The following is a 23764-nucleotide window of genomic DNA, read 5'->3' as shown; positions in this document are numbered from 1 at the left end:
ATCAAAATACCAATAGCATTTTTCACAGAACTAGAAAAAGTATTTTAAAATTTGTACGGAAACACAAAAGACCCCAAATAGCCAAAACAACCCAGAGAGAGAAAAACAGAGCTGGAGGAATCACTCTCTGACTTCAGACTATACTATAAAGCTACAGTCATCAAAACAGTATGGTCCTGGCACAAAAACAGAAATAGAGATGAATGCAACAGAACAGAAAGCCCAGAAATAAACGCGCACACTTACCATCAATTAACCTACAGCAAAGGAGACAAGAATACATGATGGAGAAACGAGTGTCTACATTAAGTGGTGCTGAGAAAACTGACAACTCAGTTTTACAACTCCGTGTAAAAGAACTCAATTGGAATGTTCTCTAACACAATACACAAAAATAAACTCAAAATGGATCAAACACCTAAATGTAAAGTCAGATACTATAAAATTCCTAGAGGAAAACAGAGGCAGAACACTAGCTGCCACAAGTCACACCACTATCTATTTGGATCTACCTCCTACCTAGAGTAATGAAAAAAACAGACATAAATGGGACTGAGTTAAACGCTTTTGCGCAGCAAAGGAAACCATAGACAAAACGAAAAGACAACCCACAGAATGGGAGAAAATATTTGCAAACGAAGTGACTGACAAGGGATCAATCTGAAATATATCAACAGCTCATGCAGCTCGAGATCAAACAACCCACTCAAAAAATGGACTGAAATAGACATTTCTTCAAAGAAGACATACAGATGCCAAAAAGCTCCACATCACTAAATGAGAAATGCAAATCAAAGCTACAATGAGTTATCACCCTCACACCAGTCAGAATAGCCATCAAACAGTCTATGAATAATAAATGCTGAAGAGACAGTGAAGAGGAAGGAACCTTCCTACACTGTTGGTGGGAATGTAAATTGGTGCAGCCACTATGGAGAACAATGTGGAGTTTCAGAAAACTTAAAGTAGAATTACCATATGACCCAACAGTCCCACTACTGGGCATATATCCAGAGAAAGCCACAATTCAAAAAGATACATGCACCCCAGTGTTCATTGTAGTACACTTTACAATAGCCAAGACATGAAAGCAACCTAAATGTCCACTGACAGATTAATGAAGATGTGGTAGATATACACAATTGGTGAATTTAACTCAGATGAGGATTATATCTACTACTGTGGGCAAGAATTCGTTAGAAGAAATGGAGTAGCCATTATAGTCAACAAAAGAGTTCAAAAGAGTCCAAAAAAATGCAGTACTTGGATGCAATCTCAAAAACGACCGAATGATCTCTGTTCGTTTCCAAGGCAAACCATTCAATATCACAGGAATCCAGGTCTACGCCCCGACCAGTAATGCTGAAGAAGCTGAAGGTGAATGGTTCTATGAAGACCTAGACCTTCTAGAACTAACACCTAAAAAAGATGTCCTTTTCATTATAGAGGACTGGAATGCAAAAGTAGGAAGTCAAGAAATACTGGAGTAACAGGCAAATATGGCCTTGGAGTACAGAATGAAGCAGGGCAAAGGCTAATAGAGTTTTGCCAAGAGAACACACTGGTCATGGCAAACACCCTCTTCCAACAACACGAGAGAAGACTCTACACATGGACATCGCCAGATGGTCAATACCGAAATCAGATTGACTATATTCTTTGCAGCCAAATATGGAGAAGCTCTAAACAGCAAAAACAAGACCGGGAGCTGACTGTGGCTCAGATCATGAACTCCTTATTGCCAAATTCAGACTTAAATTGAAGAAAGTAGGGAAAACCACTAGACCATTCGGGTATGACCTAAATCAAACCCCTTACAAATATACAGTGGAAGTGACAAATAGATTCAAGGGATTAGATCTGATAGACAAGAGTGCCTGAAGAACTATGGACGGAGGTTCATGACATTGTACAGGAGGCAGGGATCAAGACCATCCCCAAGAAAAAGAAACGCAAAAAGACAAAATGGTTATCTGAGGAGGCCTTACAAATAGTGAAAGGAAAAGAAAGGCAAAAGAGAAAAGGAAAGATACAGCCATCTGAATGGAGAGTTCCGATGAACAGTAAGGAGAAATAAGAAAGCCTTCCTCAGTGATCAGTGGAAAGAAATAGAGGAAAACAATAGAATGGGAAAGACCAGAGATCTCTCCAAGAAAACTAGAGATACCAAGGGAATATTTCATGCAAAGATGGGCTCAATAAAGGACAGAAATGCTATGGATCTAACAGAAGCAGAAGATATTAAGAAGAGGTGGAAAGAATACACAGAAGAACTATGCAAAAAAGATCTTCATGACCCAGATAACCACTATGGTGTGATCACTCACCTAGAGCCAGACATCCTGGAGTGCAAAGCTGAGTGGGCCTTAGGAAGCATCACTACCAACAAAGCTAGTGGAGGTGATGGAATTCCAGTTGAGCTAGTTCAAATCCTGAAAGATGATGCTGTGAAAGTGCTGCACTCAATATACCAACAAATCTGGAAAACTCAGCAGTGGCCACAGGACTGGAAGAGGTCAGTTTTCATTCCAATCCCAAAGAAAGGCAATCCCAAAGAATGCTCAAACTACCGCACAATTGCACTCATCTCACACACTAGTCAAGTAATGCTCAAAATTCTCCAAGCCAGGTTTCAACAGTATGTGAACTGTGAACTTCCAGATGTTCAAGCTGGATTTAGAAAAGGCAGAGGAACCAGAGATCAAATTGCCAACATCTGTTGGATCATCGAAAAAGCAAGAGAGTTCCAGAAAAACATCTGCTTTATTGACTATGCCAAAGCCTTTGACTGTGGATCACAACAAACTGGAAAATTCTTCAAGAGATGTGAATACCAGACCATCTGACCTGCCTCCTGAGAAATCTGTATGCAGGTCAGGAAGCAACAGTTAGAACTGGACATGGAACAACAGACTGGATCCAAATAGGAAAAGGAGTATGTCAAGGCTGTATATAGTCACTGTGCTTATTTAACTTACATGCAGAGTGCATCATGAGAAACGCTGGGCTGGATGAAGCACAAGCTGGGATCAAGACTGCCGGGAGAAATGTCAATAACCTCAGATATGCAGGTGACCCCATACTTATGGCAGAAAGTGAAGAAGAACTAAAGAGCCTCTTGATGAAAGTGAAAGAGGAAAGTGAAAAAGTTGGCTTAAGACTCCACATTCAGAAAACTAAGATGGCATCTGGTCCTATCACTTTATGGCAAATAGATGGGGAAACAGTGGAAACGGTGAGAGACTTTATTTTGGGGGGCTGCAAAATCAGTGCAGATGGTGATTGCAGCCATGAAATTAAAAGATGCTTGCTCTTTGGAAGAAAAGTTATGACCAACCTAGACAGCATATTAAAAAGCCAGAGACATTACTTTGCCAACAAAGGTCCATCTAGTGAAAGCGATGGTGTTTCCAGTAGTCATGTATGGATGTGAGAGTTGGACTATAAAGAAAGCTGAGCACTGAAGAATTGATGCTTTTGAACTGTGGTGTTGGAGAAGACTCTTGAGAGTCCCTTGGACTGCAAGGAGATCCAATCAGTCCATCCTAAAGGAGATCAGTCCTGAATATTCATTGGAAGGACTGATGCTGAAACTGAAACTCCAATATTTTGGCTATCTAATGCAAAGAACTGAGTTACTGGAAAAGACCCTGATGCTGGGAAAGATTGAAGGTGGTAGGAGAAGGGAACAACAGAGGATGAAATGGTTGGATGGCATCACCGACTCAATGTACATGAGTTTGAGTAGGCTCTGAGAGTTGGTGATGGACAGGGAGGCCTGGCGTGCTGCAGTCCATGGGGCTGCAAAGAGTTGTACGCAACTGACTGAACTGAACTGAATGTCACTCAGCCATTAAAAAAAGAATGAAATAATGCCATTTGCAGCAACATGGATGGACCTAGAGACTATCACACAAAATGAAGTAAGTCAGAGAAAGAAATATCACTTATATGTGGAATCTAAAAAAAAAAAATGAAAATGAACTTATTTACAAAACAAATAAGCTCAGAGACTTCAAAAACAAACTCATGGTTACCAGAGGGGAAATGTGGAGGGAGGGATAAATTAGGAGTTTGAGATTACCATCTACGCACTGCTATGTAGAGAGTAATCAATAAGAACCTACTGTGTAGCACAGGGAATTCTACTCCACAGTAGATAATATTCTATAATAACCTATGTGGGTTAAGGATCTGAAAAAGAATGGATATATGTATATGTGTACCCGAATCACCTAGTTGTATACCTGAAAGTAACACATTGTAAATCAACTGCAATCCAACATAAAAATTAAAACAAATCTCAGTGGAAAGCTGTCTATCAAGTGACATTACCAAAAGAATCTGTGATTCAGAGTAGGCTTATATTTTATTTCTCTAGAATTTCCTCCAGTGATATAATAAAACTCCTTTAAACTTTGGAAATATGTCCTTTGAAGAGTTAAACACTTGTTTATCCAGTTACCGGACGTCCACTGAGTCTTCCATACACATGGTCTGTGCTGAGGAGGCAGAAAGTGTTCACGTACCCCCACCATATCTGGCCACAAACAGCTGACATTTTTTAAAAAAATAACATTTAACACCTTTAGGCCTGGCCTCTGTCATTAAAGGTAAGCATTATAAAGCATAACAAGATATTCTGTTTATGGGTAACAAAACATGAACCATCTTACCATCCCAAGCGTCAAACATGTCTGTTATGAAGTAGTCAATAAAGGAGATTTGGGACTTGGGGATGCTACAGGTATTCCGGTCAAACACTGGCATCACTACGGGTAGCCCCTGTCTCTTCTCTTCATCCGTCTGTAAGAAATAATATACACAGGGCTGTCACAGTAGCATTGAGTTTGTCAGAACCACCCTGTGAAAAAGGTGTCATAATCCAGTTGTATCGATGAAGAAATAGGCTCAGCATTTCCCAGGGCTTATATAACTCACCTACCTGATGAGTGACTGCAGTGACTGGATTCAGGTCTTCTGACTCTTAAATGTGTTAGATACTATCTTACAGCTACCCGCCCTCCCCACCCCACCGAAGCACTGATTTCAGAATTCATACCCTCATTTCTAAGATCTGTTTTCATGATTGCAAGGTCACAACTTCCAAAGTAATACTACTAAATGCTAAGTGGAATTTATGCTGAGGGTACAGAAGCAATGGTGGGTGTAAAGCTGCTGGTGTCTCAGCACGAATCAAAGACCTGGAACCAAGCTGTATCAACACGTTGTATTATTCACTGTTACATGCTTGCAGGTTAAAAAGAAAGTCCGTTTCACTTAAGAATGTCTAAATTAAAGCAGTACAAATTATTAATCTTACTAAACTTGATCTTTGAAAATACCTTTTAAAAATATTCTGTGTGACAAAATCCGAAGTACATACAAAGCCCTTGTGTTGCACATCCAAGGGTGTGATGGTTGTCTGGAGGAAAAGCAGGTAGGCAGTTGAGCTGAACTAGATTTTTTTCTTCATGGAATAACTTTTTTACTGAAAAGAATGACTGACAAACTGTTTGGATGTCTGTACTGGTCATGCATGCAATTCTGACCATATGTATAAATTGAGTATTTTGCACATTGAAGTGTATGTTTATAATGCTTAAGGTTATAATTCACAGGATTAAAGTTAAAATCTACATTTACTGGTGGTGTACTGAGCCAGAGACCGGCCGACCAGAGACCTCATTTGTAACTCGATTTTTAGGTCACATTGTCGTGTGAACATTTCCTTTATGGGAAAAGGACACCTACACAGGGAAATTACATTAAAGAACTTAAAAATGGTTCTTTCCCATTCCCCATTCACATACTCTGAGAATATCTAGGAATAGGATTTTAAGTCTTCTCTGTGGGTCCTGGAAAGCCCCATTAATGGTCTCCTACCAGTTTTGGCTCAGCTTGCTCATTTCAGATTAGTCGATCAGGCAGCCTTAAAATATCCACTGCTGGTTCAAGGAGTGGTTTGGGGTTTTTTTCCCCTTCTCTTTCTGGCAAGCTCAGAGCTGGCTGTCCTAATTCTCTTTAATTCATGGACTCTCTTCCCATCCTTGAAAGCTACAGCTAACTTACTGCATCCTTAGCTAGTTTTTGCTCTGCCAACCCTTCTAGACACCATTGGCTAGTCTTTACCCTGCCTCAGTAGTACATTCCAGGGAGATCGGCACTCCCCCTCCCCAAATAATTAGTCATAGCTACTTCAGACATGCTTGTCTTTCTATCCCACATCATAAACATTAGTCCCTAAAGCCTCTTCTTTGGAAGCAGGCCTCTATTTCAAATGGCATCTTGTGGTTTGCTACTTTCTGGGTTATTCTTCAACTCTTCACACTGCCAAAGTTACTATTCTTATATAGAACTTCTATGTTTCCTCTTTACTAATTTTGGTCATAACACTTGGTTCTCTCACAATGTCCTTGCCCACTTCTTTTTCTTTTTTTTTTTTAATTAGTTGGAGGCTAATTACTTCACAACATTTCAGTGGGTTTTGTCATACATTGATATGAATCAGCCATAGATTTACACGTATTCCCCATCCCGATCCCCCCTCCCACCTCCCTCTCCACCCGATTCCTCTGGGTCTTCCCAGTGCACCAGGCCCGAGCACTTGTCTCATGCATCCCACCTGTCTTGCCCACTTCTAAATTTTGAAATCCTTAAAAAAAAAAAACAAAAAACCCAGCTCTAACACCTTTTCCACCTTTCTAGATAAAAGCCCTTCTTTTATCTAGGGAAAAAAAAAAAAAAAAACAACCCTTTCTGAACTCTTAGGACTTAACATATACCTCCTTTAGAAGTGTTTTCACTTAAAAAAATATTATTGTGTGGACCTATTTATGTCTATGTCCCCTACTGCATTATGAGCTACCCTCAGGCAGAGATGGGCCTTATGTCTGTGTTTCCTACAATACAACATGGAGATAATAATCTGATGAATGAATGGATTTCCCAGTTTTTGTGGAAGTTCAGGATCTAAAAAGTTGAGAATGAAAAGAATCCCAAAGGCTCAGTTTCTCTCCTTCCCCCTAGAGAGACTCTTGAGTAGTGACCAGTCATACCAGTTAGTCTCTTGAGGGGCCAGAATTCTATTCCAGGCAGGGGGGAGCCATTTCTTTCTGAGGAAGAGTCATTTACTTGCTCACTCCTGGCGCTTCCCCAGAGAGGCAGCCCACCTGCGCAAAGTACTCCTCAGAGATCCTCCCAGCCCATTCAATGCACAGGTCCAGGGGGCGGCAGGGGTTGGCCACGTCCGCACACTTAATCATCATGCGTTTGATCAGGGTCTGGTTCTCAGGGAAGTTCTTCCCCGGAGGGCTGCATTCGCAGTCGCTGCCGTCAATCTGGAAAGCAGATGAGGGTTGGTTCAATACAGTGGTGAAGCCCACAGGAGTCAACTGGCTAGATACTAGATGGCTGTCACCCAGGCCACCTCAGGCATGAGACGTGATGAAGGAGACGTACCCAAGTTTAATTCCATATATGATATGCCGACATATTCAAGCAATACAAACACATTGAGCTTCAAAGTTCAGTGTTCCTATCACCACCCACTTCATGGTTTTGTTTTCAATCAGTCACTCCCAGTTTAACTGTCTACAGTCTTCAGATACTGATGGTCATTTAATGAAAATCAACAGGGATATAGTTCTTTAAAGCATCTAATTTTGAGGTCTCCCAAGGGCCCAAAGAACAGAGAACTAGAAGGGCTTTGAATCCTCTAAAACGCCACCATTTATTCCAGTCTCTGCTGTCTGCAGGCTCCTCGCATCATCGTCTTTGGGCCTACTTCTTTTGTCACCACTGACTTTATTTCAGGGCTTTTCTTTCAGGGAGTTCAGAGTTGCTTTGGACACTGTAAGTCTGTTCGCCGTTCCTTACCAACTCCAAGTAAGGAACCATGTTGTATTCAAGACGGAGAGAAAATGCTTTGAGGCCAGAGTATAGGGTATAATGGAAATGCACTCTGATGTATATTATTACGTGTGAAATACTTACCTCAGCCGCCATTGGCTTGTTGATGCTGTTCACAAATTTGTTTACATGTTCAAAGTGTTTTGTCATCTCTGTTGCTAAGACCATGTCAATAATAGCTTGGCGCAGTGTTCGATAATGGTTCCTGAAATAACCAGAAGACAAAGGGCCTTTGTTCAAATCATGCCCCCTGAATTAGAACTGTTCTGCCATTTCACCACACTTCCCACAATCCAGGAGGACGCTAGGGGCACTGAAGAAATGAGTGAAGACCACAGAAAGTTTACCTGCTCATCTTCCTACTGAGCCAGGACTTGGTGACACTATACCATCTTCCCAAAGGTAGCTGACCCTCACATGATTTGTGAGTGTTAGAAGAGGCCCCACCTGTCACATGGGCACTTATTTTACAAGGTGATGCCCCTCTGTCTGCCCTTGGCAACATCAGAACAGCGAGGCGGGAGGAAGTGATGAGTTACTTCCCTGTGAGGCTGGCGCAGCGACCTGACGGGCTGTGCCCCGGCATTCGGCGCAGACACGGCGATTCTTAGTACAGAGAAGTCTTGTCATTTCTTTTGATGACGGCATTGGAAGAAAGTTTTCCAAATCAATGAGCAATTATCCACATTACAGTTACACAGAAGTTGTAATGGAAGGAGCAGCAACCCTGCTCAAAGTCACTGCCCAGCTCCTATCATCTTTTTCTAACTCTAGGAGCCAGAATGAGGAACTGAATAAAACTGGCTATCGGCAACAATTCCTCCTTTGAAAGTTTTAAAAACAGTACTTGAAGCCTTCAGCTGAAGGTGGAATAACTGAATATTTTCATATCATAATAGTGATATTTTCTCAGGTTTCTAGAGACCGGTTCGGGTTCATGGTGACACGTGATGACTGAGGCCGGAGCGAGCTGTGCTCCCGTTGCACTGCCCTCGGGGGGGTCTTCCCTCCAGCCTGGCTGGTACTGTGTTGGGAATATTCAGTCTGGCTGCAGGGCTGCGTCAGGCGAGAAGAACGGCTCCTATCTGTTCACACGTGGCCAGCTCACCAGAGGACAGAGTACAGCAATGAGGGGGAAAGCCGCCCCACCCTGTGAACTCCGGGGGCTCTGCTGGGACCGGGGAACACGGTCTCCTCATGAGTTAGGATTTTAAGTGGCCAAAAACTGAGCTGGGGAAAGATGGGGAAGGATACATTTCCTTGAGTTACACCAAAGACAGGATGTCCTTTTGAGAGAGTAAAAATATCTGTTATATTTATTAGTAGCTGTAATCTGTAGAAATCTTTGCAGCATATAAAGCATTTTCATGAACTCACTGAAGACCAAATGGAGTTTTCATTTCACCTTTTTAGGTGAAAACAGTCTAAAAAGTACAGTTAAGATGAGAAGAGCAAGGCTATTATTTTACTGTCTGATACAGTGGGAAAACTATTATTATCTCCTCTTCCCCACCAAGAGGAAGCTAAGTACTTGGAGAAGCCAGGGAAAACTGAGTTTCTGACTTCCATTTTACCAACCCAATCACAAGAGCTTGAGCACAAACCTGTCGATATTCTTGAAAATGTTGCACTTGCTGTCTTTGACCGTGAGCTGGAAGGCCAGGGCTGTGTGGTGACTCTCCAAGACGGCGGTGTCATTATAGAGGACGGCGAGCTCGCTGCCCGCATTGCACAGGAAAGAGTTGGTCCTTCCCGGGTGGTCCACGTCGTGGACTGTGGCAGCAATCAGGGCGGCCACCTCATCCAGCTGATCAAGGCTTCCCTGGGGAGGCAAGGTTGAGTGTTACCCACTGGATAATGGAGACCTACACTCATCCCTATCTCCCAGGAGGGCATACGCCAGGGGTTCCTTCTCTGACTTCCTAGAAGTTAAGAGGCCTCCTAGGGACACATCACATCACCTTGCTGTACCGTGGATTATCTGGAGGGAAACAAGTCTGAGTTGCGGTTATAATGGATACCTAGATTCTTTCTCCAGAGTCCATTTACTCTAGTTGTTCTGCAGGAAAATGACAAACAGGAATGTGTGCAATGTGGCATAGTGCCATGACTCTTCTATAAGCGGACAGAGAAGAAAGCGGACTAGGATCACAAGTGTTACTTTACTTGCCTACTTCTGAAAAGCTTCTGAGAGTGTGGCAGTAAACAGCACAGATAAACAAAAGTCTCCACACAAAGATAAAAGGAGTAGAGCCAAGTAACATAAGAGGATCAAGGGCAAGAAGAATTTTCCCAGGAAACTGAAGCTAAGGGGGCTCTCACAGTTAAACACAATTTGGCTCTGAGCCAGCAGGTGCAAAGGCAAAAACGGGGACCCCTCTTCTTAAAGCACTCATCATATAATTAAAGAACACAACGCAGAACATCAGGGGGTACAAATGTTTTCTCAGCTCACAGCTTGAGGAAGAAGTTATCCAATGGCCTGCGGTTGTATAAGACATTGTACTTTATGAATTCTTTCCTTCAGTCACCATTTATTGGATGCTTGCTGGGCGCCAGCTGTCTTGCAGGCTGCAGGAGTTGCGGTGGTGAATTACTCTGGCATAGCGTCTGTGCTAACGCAGCTGGCCATTTACTGGGGAAGGCATAAATAACTTACTGTAAGATGGGTTAAGAAGGTATGTGCAGGTGGTTTGTGAGTGTAGCCATGAGGCCTGATCTCGTTTAGGGCATTGTAGTCCATTCAGCTTTCTGTGGTAACGGAGCAGTCTGCACGTGGGCTCTCTAATACAGCAACCCCTCATCCCTCACGGCTCCTGGACACTTGAAATGTGCCAGTGCGCCCAAGGAATGGAATGTCCCATTTTATTTCAATTAAATGTAGCTACTGGCAACCCACTCCAGTATTCTTGCTTGAAAAATCCCACGGACAAAGGAGCCTGGTGGGCTACCGTCCATGGGGTTGCAAAGAGTCAGACACGACTGAGTGACTAACACACCCACACACACAGACACACGCTACTTTGGATGATGCAGAGGGTGGGCAAGAATGGGCTCTCTGAGGGAGAGATTCTTATGCTGGAAACTGAAGGATAAGCAGGAGTCAGCCAGGCAAAAAATGGCAAGGGGGAGAAATCCAGGCAGAAAGATCAGTCTATATGATGCTTCTGATGCGAAACAAAGTGATTTCTGAAGAGGGAACTTAAAGAGCATCATTGTGACTGAAGGGTAGTGAGCGAGAGTAAAACTGGTTCCCAAGATGAGGCTCAGGGTAGGGGGTGGGGTGGGCATAATTTTTGGTTTTCCTGAGTTGCTTTCCTAGGCTGTTGGAGGAAAACCCTGACAACTGCTTCTCAGATGCAAACAGGTAAGAAACAGTGAATCTGAAGCTCAGCCCTGAAAACTTTTCTGAAAACTGTCCCTACCAGAAGGGAGACAGTTCCATTTTCAGACTGACCTCCTGGAGCTGGGGACAGTCCTGGCTTGGCCTTGGTCCACATGAACCACCTTCTCAAGTGGGCATAGCAGTCAAGGCCCTTCTTGGTTCTTCCCAGACACTGATGCTGTGACGCCCAGGGCGAGCGAACACGCCTAGCCCCCTGTGGCTGCCGGTTAGAGAGGCCGCGGTAACCCGCAGGGACCGGCGGGCCCGGGCTGCCCCTGCCTGGCCTCCACGCTCACTGGCTGTCCCCATGCAGGGAGGCCCGTGAGGCCCAAAGCGGGCGTCCAGCCAATGCTCTTGGGGGGTGTTCTATCTTGCTTGGAGTCCGGGGCCGATTTATTTTTCCATTCTTCAATGACATAGATTCAAGTGACTAGAGTGGGCAACAAACAGCATTAGAGGAGACGTGCCCTTCCAGCTGGCGCTGATTCGGACCCTGCCCTCTACAGCGCTGTCAGGGCCACGCCCTGAGTTTTGGTGGGCACTGTCTATCAAGGCAGTGTCTGATAAGAAATGCAAGGGAGGCGGGGAAAGAAGGCCCGGCTGTTCACTAGCAGATGGGAGGAGCAAGGCTCTTCCCACGATGGGGACGACTGTCTGTGGAAGAAACCTCCCGCCAAACCCACAGGAGGAGAAACGCGTACATTTCTGCAGTGTTGTCTTCCCTCAGCCGGCAGGGTCAGAATGGACTCCATCCTAGATTAGCCTTCGCCACAGCTCCTTTACTAGGATCAACAGTCACACGCAGACAATCACAAAAGAACGCTGACTATCCTGACCTCCACTAAGAGTGGTTCCTGGGAACAGGTAAGAGTGGGCAGGGGGCAGGGTCTGGAAGGCACTGAAGGAAAATGCCGGCTCTGCACACGTTCTGGCTGAGGACGTGGAGCTGTCACAGTGACGTCAAGAGCTTTAGCCTTCTAAAGAAGTTAGGGGTGACAGATGACGTGGGGATTTGGTAAGAACATTTTTCTGACTCTCTTGAGCAGTGGAAGCAGGTCTGGTGGAAGAGGCCTCAGGAGTAAACCCCACCTGAAGCGCTTCACAGTGGACTAACCAGTGATCTTGGGCTGCTACTAAACCTTTGAGCCCAGGAGTCCCTTCCAGCCCAATTTTCCAGGGTTCCTTGCCGCTCTAAATTATCTGATTCTTTGGCCTCTTAGAAAATGTCTTTTGGATTACAAGCATATTGTATCTAGTCTTAGACTTATTTGTATTGCTGCTATTTGAGAATTTAATCAGACTCTGAATGCACTGGCAGAACAAATAATTTAAAGAAAATTTCTTACTTTAGGGGAGGGAGAGTCAAGGAGATAATAAAGTGACTAAGCATTCCCCAATTTATCACGCATTTAACCTGTATTTTTTCTAGAGCAATTCTGTTTAGGAGGACTTCATCTTGGACTCAAGGCTTCGGTGCCGACAGGCCAGTTCGGTCTCAGTGTTAATGCCCACGCTCCTGTCCTCATTTGACCGTGTGCGAACTCTGCTGTACTATCTCTCCTGTGGTGGAAAATGGAGGGATGTGGAACTGGATAGGAATCTCGAAGTGTTTTAGCTCCTCACAGAAAGAGAAGCCTGCGTGTTGTGACTGCAGAAGCCCATGAGTGCCGCATTTAGAGAGAGCTTGTGCACCGCGACGAAAAGCCCATGCAGCCAAAAATGGTGCCACAGAAACAGGCTGTTATCACCTGTGATACCACCTTTTTAAGAAGAGATAAAAATCTTACAAAAGCACCATTCTTGAACCACCCTGTGTGCTTTCTTGCTGATGAAAATAAATGCCAGGGTCAGTCTTTGGCAAAACTGAGAAGGCAACCCCTCCCCCTCCCCGTGTTGGTGCCTTTTCTGCCCCTCTGACCGGTCCCACTATCACTCTCCGCCTTGAGGACCTAGGGTCTAAGACTAAGTAAGACAACGACTGCATGTTAAGCATCTGCAGGTTTATGTCAGTCTGTCTCTATAAAGCACTTGTCCCAAGGGTATGTACTTTCTAAGCTTCACTTCTAATTGTAGCAGCAAAGAATGACAAGCTTCGCTGAAAGTGATGATAGTTGGAAAACAGGGGGACAGGGATCTCTTGCAGCCACATGAGGGGCATACATAGAGCTGCCCTGCAAACCAGCGCCTTACGTGATAGTACTGGCTTCTCAGACTAAGAAACTTGGACCTCTTTCAGAGTTATACAAACCATGAGCATACAGATGTACACAAGTCACACCTACACAAAACACATATGTGTGTATATGTCAGTAGGATGCTGAATGGCTCATAGCTATGTGGGCTATAACATACCAATGATAAAATTCTGATCTTAAAATTTATTTATTTATTTATTTTTGATCTTAAAATTTAATCTCCAGACCTAGTAACCATTTGCTATAATAATTAAGTTCTGTCTTCTAAGCTGGTATCATGAAGGGCTGCTAGTGAACATTTGGAGAATGGGTTTATGGATCAGCCAGACATGTAAAGGAGTCCCTACGGTGGCATAAATTATTATTTTAAGCATTTGGGGGAAGGGAGGACTAGGAGAAAAGGCTGTGTCTTTACAACACCGAAAGGATCGGTCACTTTGGTAGCTCAAAAACTCTTTCAAATTTGGTCCAGAATAGCTGTTTGTTTAATATATTTATGAAGGTCGAGTTCTTAGTGAGTTCTCCAAAAGCTGTGAAGGTAACTAGATCGTGCTATCAAAATTCTACCTTCACTCTTTCCTTGCCGAGGAAGAAGGCTGTGGCGTGCAGGACGTCAGCGGCATGGGTGGAGTTGTGGTAAGCGTTGGAAGAGTGGTAGTTGGCTTCAATCACCTGGAGCCAGGCCCGAAGAGTCGTTTCAGAACAGTGTAGAAATTCACATACTCCAAACCGGGAAAAGACTTTCAAGCCCAGGTAAACCAATGGCCTAAAAAACAGGAAAGTACCCTTTGATTCATTGTATTCACTGCTCCAGAAACTGCTTTCTTTGGAGATACTGGGCAATTCGTTTACCTCCCTCCGATGCTTACTCCACAAGCACAGGGGCCTAAAAATTGTCCTCTCCAAATTAGAAGGTGATAGAGCCTCTCCTCCTCACCCGTCGCTTCTTTAAATCTAGGTGCCTTGTGGTGGCTAAGCCAAATGACTTCTAGACTAAGTCATCCGCCCTTAAGTGGCTCCACAACCAAGAAAGGCCTCTTACGGCCCCTCTCTCTGCTTCCACGTAAGCTCCACACTCCTGTGTTCCCTGAGGGAGTTACTGAGCCTGGGAACAAGAGGGGTGGCTTCTGTGGGCTCAGCAGAGTCATGTCACTGAGCGTCAACTCCTTATTTACAGGTGAGTATCATCCACATCCAACACCCTTGGAAGAAATGAACTTCTGTAACAGAAGAGGACTTTCTGAGCCATCCGATCTTTCTCCTGCCTATGGGATGAATCCAAGGAAAAGTCTACAGTGCTCTCAAAGTCATGCTGTAAGGCAGAACTTTAACAGGTTTGGGGCTGCAAATGCTTAGAACTCTTGACTCACTGGCAGAAAGCAGGACCTGGCTAGATCTGAGAAGACACTCAGTATTTCTTCATCCTGGGTTGTCACCAGGCTGATCCCAAATCTTACCCGCTGATACTCCCTGCTCCATAGGGAGCTCGCTCCAGGGACCATGGCCTCTCTGCATGATTGAAACTCCTCCAGCACGGCATGAAAAGCAGAGCCTGGTGGTCACCTGTGGCAAGGACTCACATCTCCCTCACAGTGTCCAGATGTGAAAGTCTAGAGCGTGTCCATCAACCCTCCCCTCCCGCAGCCGGAGAAGACATGTACCTTTTGTGCGTCACAGCTTCCAGCTCAAAGATGTTGAACTCCCAGCTTTCCTCATTATCGAGTAACTGGGCGATGGAAGGGGGGACATCATTGATGGTCACTGGCATCGCAAGGTGACTATGACTCTGGGGCACGTCTGAACAAAGAGACGGGGCGAGAAGGGTGGGTAACTGGGGACTCCTGGGTGCTGCCGAGCATCTGTCATCATGGGTGCTGCTAGAAAGAAAGTCTTGAACTTCCAGGGGCAGGAAGATTTTCACCTCAGGGTTCTCTTATACTTCTGAACTTCAAGATCCCCCAATAGAAAAATAATTCAGCTTAACTGAATTAACTGTTTAAATATAGTCAGATTTGTGATTCCTACTCTGACAGTGCACAGAGAAGTAATTTACATTAGGAGACCTGGTTTCAAATGTAGACCATAGAGATGTTTAAACTCCAATGAGACCAACAGCAAGTATCATGAACACCCTCCCCAAACAATAATCACAACTCCAAGGGAGACAAAAGGCCAGAGACAGGTTATCAGTTACAGGTGGAGAGAGGACAACTTACTCTTAGTGAAGACGTACTCGTTTCCCGACAACCTTCTCAAGCCATCCTGGAATAAAGACAGATGCTATGAGAAGCATGCTTTCTATGCCATTATCATCATTCTCTCAGTTCTTTAGTTAGCCAAAGGGATTTGAATCCTGAATAACCCAGTCAATCTGCAACTCCAAGTTGAAGCTCAAGATTGGATCAGAACAACAGCTATGAAACAGGGGATACTCTCCTTTTCATGGCTATTAGCTGCAGGAGATGGGGAACCGAGACTCCAGTGGCTGTGACTGCACTCAGGTCTCTCACCTGGGCTGTGAGCCGGCTCTGTCCTCATGCCGTCTTTCCTTTGTGATGTTTTGAAGCCACGTTAATGAAATCACAGAAGCAATCTTGCTTTGGGTGCATGTTAATCTGAAAGGACCCCAGTTACCCTCATGAAAGTGAAAGTGCAAGTTGCTCAGTCGTGTCCAACTCTTTGTGACCCCATGGACTATTCTCCAGGCCAGAATACTGGAGTGGGTAGCTGTTCCCTTCTCCAGGGGATCTTCCCAACCCAGGGATCAAACCCAGGTCTCCCGCATTGCAAGCGGATTCTTTACCAGCTGAGCCACAAGGGAAGCCCAAGATTACTGGAGTGCATAGCCTATCCCTTCTCCAGGGGATCTTCCTGACCCAGGAATCACAGGCAGATTCGTTACCAACTGAGCTATCAGGGAAGCCCTGGGGACTGTTACTTTGGTGTTCTTAGACTTACATCCTGGGGAGCCAAATCCATGGGCCACATTTGGGGTATGATTTAATGTAAAGCCTTCAGAGTGCTCAGTCGCTCGGTTGTATCGACTCTTTGTGACCCTGTAGACTGTAGCCCGCCAGGCTCCTCTGTCCATGGGATTCTCCAGGCAAGGATACTGGAATAGGTTGTCATACCCTCCTCCAGGGGATCTTCCCGATCCAGGGATCAAACCCGCATCTCCTTTACTGCTGAGCAGATTCTTTACTACTGGGCCACTGGGGAAGCCCCAAAGCTTTTAAAAGGTTGGGTTAATTTTCGACTAACATCTAAATTAACTTTTTTCCAGTTATAGTTTCTATCTTATAACATGAGCTTTGCTGTTAGTCTTCAAAGGAAGTTTCTGGACTTGAGGTCTTGGGAAGAGCAGCAGAGGGGAGTGAACAGAATGCCTGTGTTCTACCATTTAACAGGCTCTTGAACTTTAGTCCCCAGATGTTCTTCAATCTCAGTTCCTATCCTCTACCTTCTACCTGAGTACCCAATTATTTAGATCTTTGCTTAAATGTCATTTATAATTGCTTATTTGTCATCCTGGGAAAGTATGTGCTAAGGTTTAAAGTGTTAGTGAAGGTTTCTCCTGAAGTCACACTTAGAATCTTCAGGCCAAGAGCTTAAAATTTCAAAACTAGATAAATAGATAATGATGGCCATAATTGTCCTGCCTCTAAGGCAGGTATCACAAGGAACTCCTCTGTTGTTGTTTTTCTTTTCTCCTTCTGCTTTTAATTTGCCTTTGTCTCTTCTCTTTCCTAATGCTTCATAAAAATAGGTGAAGCTTGCACTGGTTCCTCACTGCATGACCTGGAGAGGAAGCCCATGGTCTGGCAGCGGGGAAAGGATGGCAGGTAACTTGTTCTGGGAACCAGAATCTTCCCGCAGCAGCTCTGCAGTGGCCAGCCTGCTAAGAGACCCTTGCTAGTCTTCCTTTGTTTTTTTAATGGCAGCATTGTTGACCTTCAATGTTGCGATAGTTTCAGGTGCGTGGCAAAGTGGTTATACATATATATATGTGTGTGTGTGTGTGTATTCTTTTTCAGATTCTTTTATATTATATTTATTATAAGATATTGACTAAAATTCCCTGTGCTATTCAGTAGGTTCTTGTTGCTTATCTGTTTTATATATAGTAGTTTGTATCTGCTAACCCTAATCTCTTAATTTATCTCCTCTACCACCCCTTTCCCCTTTGGTGACCATAAATTTGTTTTCTATATCTGTGAGTCTATTTCTATTTCATAAATAAGTTCATTTGCATCATTATTTTAAATGTCACATGAAAGGGATACCATATATTTGTCTTTCTCTGTCTGACTTCACTTCACTTGATAATCTGTAGGTCCATTCATGTTGCTGCAAATGGCATTATTTCATTCTTTTTTACTGGCTGAATAATATTCTGGTGTGGTGTGTGTATCCTTTAGAAATAGAGTCTACACTGCATTGGGATGGGCAACCAAGGCCAACCCAGGGCCTTGAAAGGAACAGGAGGTTACTCAAATCACGGGGGCTTCAGGGACCTTTGGTAAGAACAAGGACAATGGACCAGAAAGCCAGTCAACATTCAGCATATGGTGGCAGAGCTAGACAGAAAACTTGAAAGTAACACTCTTTGGTGCCTCAGACTTTGTTCTCCCAAAGAATGCTTCCAGCTTCAGTCTCCAATAAGAAGCACAAATGAATAATTTGAACTTTCTTATTTTTCTTCACTTGCTGATAGAGGATGATTGCAGACAGATCACAGCAACACCAACAGGCCAGGACGAGGTCCTTAGAAATCAGCCACTTCTCGTGGTTACAGACGGTGGTCCTGGAGTGCTGGCAAGGGGCGGCCCTGCCCCTCCTCCCTATTCTGAGCCACAGCGGCCCCACTGTTTTATTGATTATAAAGAGAATGCTATATAAAGCTTTTATTTAAAGAAAGGATTCTACAGGTAAGATCTTGGAAACTAGTGCTGTCATCAAAGTACCAACCCTTTCATTATATAAAGGGCCTGAGGTCCGAGGAAGCCAAGGTCTCAATGGCTAACCGTACCAGGTCAAGGGGAGGAAGTCAACAAGGGCCCCATTGTGATAGCTAGCCTTCAATCAACTGTCCATTCGCTCCTTACCGTCACACGAATTCTGGAGGACAAATTATTCATTTGTGTTCCTGCCACTGCTTCTAGTTAGCTCATATGGCAGGTATTTCTACACCTGCCAGTAACAGCTTATCTGTTCCATGCACTCGGAAGTACATTTAATGTTCCGGTTCATTCTCATCACTCACAGTCATCAGCCCTCCCACGAGATCACTGGTGTGGGGATCTTCATCTTTGGTACCCAGCTGAGGGGAGTACAGTTCCGTAGTTCGTAAAATTTCTAGAACTCTGTCCAAGGCTTCTGCCACTGTGACAGGACTGTTTTCTTGGGCTGCGTTGATTATATTTATAACCTAAGGAAGTGAAGAGAGAGAAAGAATAAATTTGAGGACATTAGGCTTCTGCTTCTCAAAAGTCACTCAGGAGACCAGTCTGAAAAATTAGACGATAACACATTTTATTGTTCAAAATGCCACGTATCTTCAGGGCAGCACCTCGTACTGAAGCAAGCTTCTCTCGCCACCCTCTCTGGTGTTTACTTCGGCAGCTACATCTTCTCAGGCTCCTCTGCTGATCTGTCTCCTCCAGCTCTCTGCTACAGGCTGCAGCCCCTCGGAGATTAATGCTGGGCCTTTCTCTCTCTCTACAGTTCTCTCAGAGATGAGCTCTTCCATTTTCACAACTCCGGACACATACAACCCACATGCCGAGGACTCTCAAAATTACATCCCAGCCCTGAACTCCTTTTTGACCTTCAGATTTATGTATTCAGTTCCCTGCCTGGCCTATCTATTGGAGTATCTTACTTACATGTCAAAAACTAAAGTCATGACCTTGCTCCCCTCTTCCCAAAGAAAGCAAGTAAACATTAAAATAAATAAATAAATAAAAAACACCAAAAGACAAGAGCTGCACTCCTTTGGTTTCTACATTGCGGTGAAACAAACCACTTCTATTAATCTTGTGCTCAAACCAAAAACCTGGGAAGCCCTGGTTGACATATCACTTTCCCTCAATTCTCACCCTGCCTGACCGTATAATTCATCATCAAGAGAAATTGAAGTTGCTCCCAAATATTTCTTGATCTACTCATTTCTGTCCCCCTCGACTGCTGTAACTCTAGTGCAGCTAACCCCACTCCTTGCTTAGAATGCTGGAACAGGTCCATAACTGGCTGCTTCTCTTTCACTCTTGTCACCTCCAGTCCGTACTCTGCATGGCAGCTGGTGTTCTTGTCAATAAACATACCAGGTCATGTCACTTCCCTCCTTTAAACTCTCCCCTGGTTTCTGTTGCACGTAACCTAAAACATACACTTCCTATGGCTCAGCTGGTCCGAATGAACTGAGCCCTGCACGTCTCTGTCACCATTACGCACCTCTGCTTGCCATGATCCAGTCACGCTACTTTCTTTCCAGTCCTCAGTTGCTCCGTTCCCTCCTCCTCCCACCTCGGTACTCATCCCCTCCTGTGCCTGCCTAGAATCCTCTTCTCCTAACATTTTTGCATCCTTCAGGTCTTACTGCAAATGTTACTTCCGCTACAGAGACCCGCCTTGACCACCCCTTTCACCCAACCAAAACAGGGCCCTGACCTAATTCTCCCTCATAGACACCTGTTGTTTTCCTTGATGACAGCGACTGCCATTTATAACCATGTGTTTACGATGCGCTTGTTTGTTTAATGTGTTCCCTTTACTATAAACTCCAGGATACTGGTAGTATGCCATGCATCACTTGTCTCCAGGATACAGCGAGGGCTCAGTGGCCCTGGGTGCAGAGCGGAGGCTGCAGCTGACACTCACCTTCGTGATGGGAGCCTCGATGGTCATGGAGTGGATCCGCGCCATGGATGGGTAGCGACGGTTCTGCAGACTGGGTGCTGGAGAGAAGTCGAGAAAGCGGAATCTGTCGCTGGTGGCTCAGCTGGGTTTCAGTGCAGCAAAGGAACCCTTCATGGACCGGGGGGCCTGATTCTCCCAGGACTACGGTCCTCACTGCACCCCACAAAGCAATGAATTCACCCATCTCTTAATCTTAAACTGCTGAGGGCTCAGCCACTACTTGCCAGGGACTGGAAAGGGTGCTCTGGCCTAGAACTTTGATGACAGGAAGGTTTTATGAGTCTCAGGTTCACAGGGGGATTTCAGAGAGGGTTGATGGGATCCGGAAACCTCATCCCAAGAGCCTAACAATGCCGCCGGACTTACTTTCCCTAAGTCACTAAAGCCCACCTTGGGCAGCTCCATCACTTTTGGTCTTCAGTCACAGATTATGTAATCAAATAACTGCAGTGTAGAAGGAAAGGTGTGATCCGTGAGCCCCCCTCATTCTGAGTCTTCAGGGTCTTAACACCAAGGACCTATGGTGGGTCTAGCTCTCATCTATAAAAACGGAGCTAGTCCAGCTGAAATTCCCTCATTCATTATCCTCTCCATCTAAAATGGATATCCTTTCCATCTATCTACACCCTCAACCCACTGGGAAAAATTTCAGTCCATTTTTGTCATTTCATTTTGGGTCCCAATCTCTTGCATGCTGTGTGCTTTAGCCATCTTCCTCTATGAATTATCCATCTTATTTCTTTGGTCTGTGTTAGCTCAGCCTCTTCCCTCATGCTCAGGTTTCCCACTGTGACCCGAAGGATAGCCGCTAAGAGGGACTCAGCTATCGAGGCTGAGCTGCTTCAGCAGTTATGTGTCCTAACACACATTAGGACATAAAGGAACAAGCCTAGTGTCGTTTCATAGAGAAGACAAAGGCTATAGAAAGTAAAAAAGAGTAAAAGGGCCTAAAACCTTTTCTGCCTACAGGAAAAAAGCCAGTTTAGTCATAATCCTACTCTTTGGGATTTAGATTATATGCTGATGAATTCTTGAATACATTCCCATGTCATTTCCTACACTTTAAAGTCAAGGAAATAGGAACTTCTTACCATCACTGCCTCGAGATGATATTGATTTCACATCAACGGACTCTTTCCTCCTGTTCTTGTATCTGAATGAATGAGACTCTAAGGATTTCAGATTAGTAATGGAGAATGATTAGTTAACAGCTTATTCACAGCAAAGTTTACACATATTTTTTCCCTCATTCTCCAAAGAAAACAAGGTTACTTTTTAAGCACTGTAAAAATATTTTTTAAGAAATAGCAAACCACTATGTCTTTAAATCCTCAGCACATACAGAATTATCAGTAATATTAATTGTGAAAAGATGCCCTTTTCTTGCAGTACCATATTACATTGTGGTGTAGCTTATTACTAAGGGTTATTTAGTTCCATTAATAAATATCTTCTTGAAAATAGACATTAAAACTGGGGGACTGTTTTGAGTTCTTTTTGACCTGAAGGACAAAGGATGGGAAAGGCTTCTGTGGGGATATCTGAGGAAATAAACTAGTCAAATCCATAGAGAGCTGAATTTATTTGAGAAATCAATTTGGACCAATTTTAGGTCCCTCTGAAAAGTCAGACCTGTAGGTGGTTTTCTAAGTCCTCCTGAGAATATGCTTTCATCAAATGATGCAGATCCCAGGAATGAAGAGAAGAAAAAGCAGTTTTATAATCCCAACAATTTCTAGCAATTTAACTTTCACTTTCATCCCTATTTTCTGATGGGAAAAAAGTACTTAAAAAAATCTGTGTCTTTGCAGACTTTGGATTTAACACTCAAAATGTGCTGTCACATTAATGTGAAATCCAGTTGACCAGTGCTACCGATGCTACCAATGAGGACCAAAGGGTGAACATGTCAGAGGGGGGCTTCAGAAACATTTTCAGGGCATCTGCTGCTTGTACGAGTAACCCATGAGCAAGGAGAAAAAACCATAACACAGAGTTTTTCCTCACTGCGCAGATGTGCACGTTTCAGCAGGGGAAATGCTTTTCTCAGACACCCATAAGTGACCATATTTCAAGAGGGAAAAGAGATGCAGTCATTTTTGCAGAATTGTCTACTGACACCAAAAAAGTGCGAGAGAACACGGTAATTAACAGATCCAGTTCCAAAGCCAAATTGCTGAAATTCCAATCTCCACTATGCCATCTAGAAGCAATGTAACCTTGGGAATGTTCCTTCTGTGTCTCCGTATCCACAAAATGGGGATGATTATAGCATCTCATTCATAGATTGTTGTGAGATGTAAACGAGTTAATTCATACATGGCCCTTGGGACGGACAGCCAGTGCCTGCTACATAGTAAGTACACAGCTCATGTTGTCCGTTATTATGAATCACATCTGTTCATCTGCATGTATAACTTCTTTTCAAGCAGATCATGTTACAATATTATTTTATTACTTGTTATCACTTTGTAATATGTCTTCGATACTTCTCTAGGTCACCTTTTAAACTATTTAATGTTCTTAAATATCTGATTCAATTTTAAACAGTTTAAACCAGCAACTATTAGATAGCACTTTAAAAAATCTGATTCAATTTTTGAAAGTTTAAATCAATAGTAACTAAACCTGAATTATATTTATATAGCTTAAAGTGGAAGGTGTGTGTGTGCTAAGTCACTTCAGTCGTGTCCGACTCTTTGTGATCCTGTAGACAACAGCCCACCAGACTCCTCTGTCCATGGGATTCTCCAGGCAAGAACATTGGAGTGGGTTGCCCTGCCCTCCTCTAGGGGATCTTCCCAACCCAGGGATCGAACCCAGGTCTCTTATGTCTCCTGCACTGGCAGGTGGGGTCTTTAGCGCTACGTGGGATGTGCAGAGTAGAAGGTAGACGTATTATAAAGTTAATTTGAACAACAAAGCCTTAGGATCTTGCCTTAAATCACCTAGCTTGAAATATTTTACTATCCCTTTGCATATTTTTCTTTCAGATCCTGCCTTAATAATTTTCCTGGCCTTGGATTTGAGCTTCAGTATTTCTTTATAAGGAATCTAGAGGTAGTGGTATTTCAAGTGATATTGTTAGGATCATATTGCATCTTTCAAACCTGAGAAACTAATGGTCATTTGCAAGACACTGGTTTTTAGCCTGTTCTGGAACTTAATAATCATATACACCCCTAACATTTGTTTATCAGATAACAAATTAAACCTAACTTATTAAATATTTAAGATTAAATTCAGGATTAAAGAGCACAAGAGTTCCTCAAAGTGCAGTTTCCAAATAAAGCTAAACTAGAGAGACTACATACAGCCCAGACTGGCTGGTTGAATTCTAAATCATTCTTAGAAT

General features: G+C 43.8%; 1 protein-coding gene across 7 annotated transcripts in view; it reads right to left on the bottom strand.

Moving 5' to 3' along the window:
* The window catches only part of PDE8B (phosphodiesterase 8B), a 328820-nt gene that overhangs the window by 2213 nt on the left and 302843 nt on the right, over nt 1-23764 (bottom strand). For all 7 annotated transcript variants that reach the window (XM_043470718.1, XM_043470716.1, XM_043470717.1 and 4 more), the window contains 10 exons: nt 21501-21578; nt 20371-20447; nt 18755-18919; nt 15708-15753; nt 15153-15288; nt 14059-14257; nt 9516-9733; nt 7996-8116; nt 7173-7340; nt 4677-4806 (listed from right to left, as the gene is read on the bottom strand). In XM_043470718.1, coding sequence (XP_043326653.1) covers nt 4677-4806; nt 7173-7340; nt 7996-8116; nt 9516-9733; nt 14059-14257; nt 15153-15288; nt 15708-15753; nt 18755-18919; nt 20371-20447; nt 21501-21578 — 1338 coding nt within the window. The remainder of the gene's footprint in view (nt 1-4676; nt 4807-7172; nt 7341-7995; nt 8117-9515; nt 9734-14058; nt 14258-15152; nt 15289-15707; nt 15754-18754; nt 18920-20370; nt 20448-21500; nt 21579-23764) is intronic.

This window comes from Cervus canadensis, chromosome 6 (assembly GCF_019320065.1).
Source record: "Cervus canadensis isolate Bull #8, Minnesota chromosome 6, ASM1932006v1, whole genome shotgun sequence".
NCBI lineage: Eukaryota > Metazoa > Chordata > Mammalia > Artiodactyla > Cervidae > Cervus > Cervus canadensis.
The sequence above is the reverse complement of the archived record's forward strand: the minus strand, read 5'-3'. Positions and strand labels throughout refer to the sequence as shown.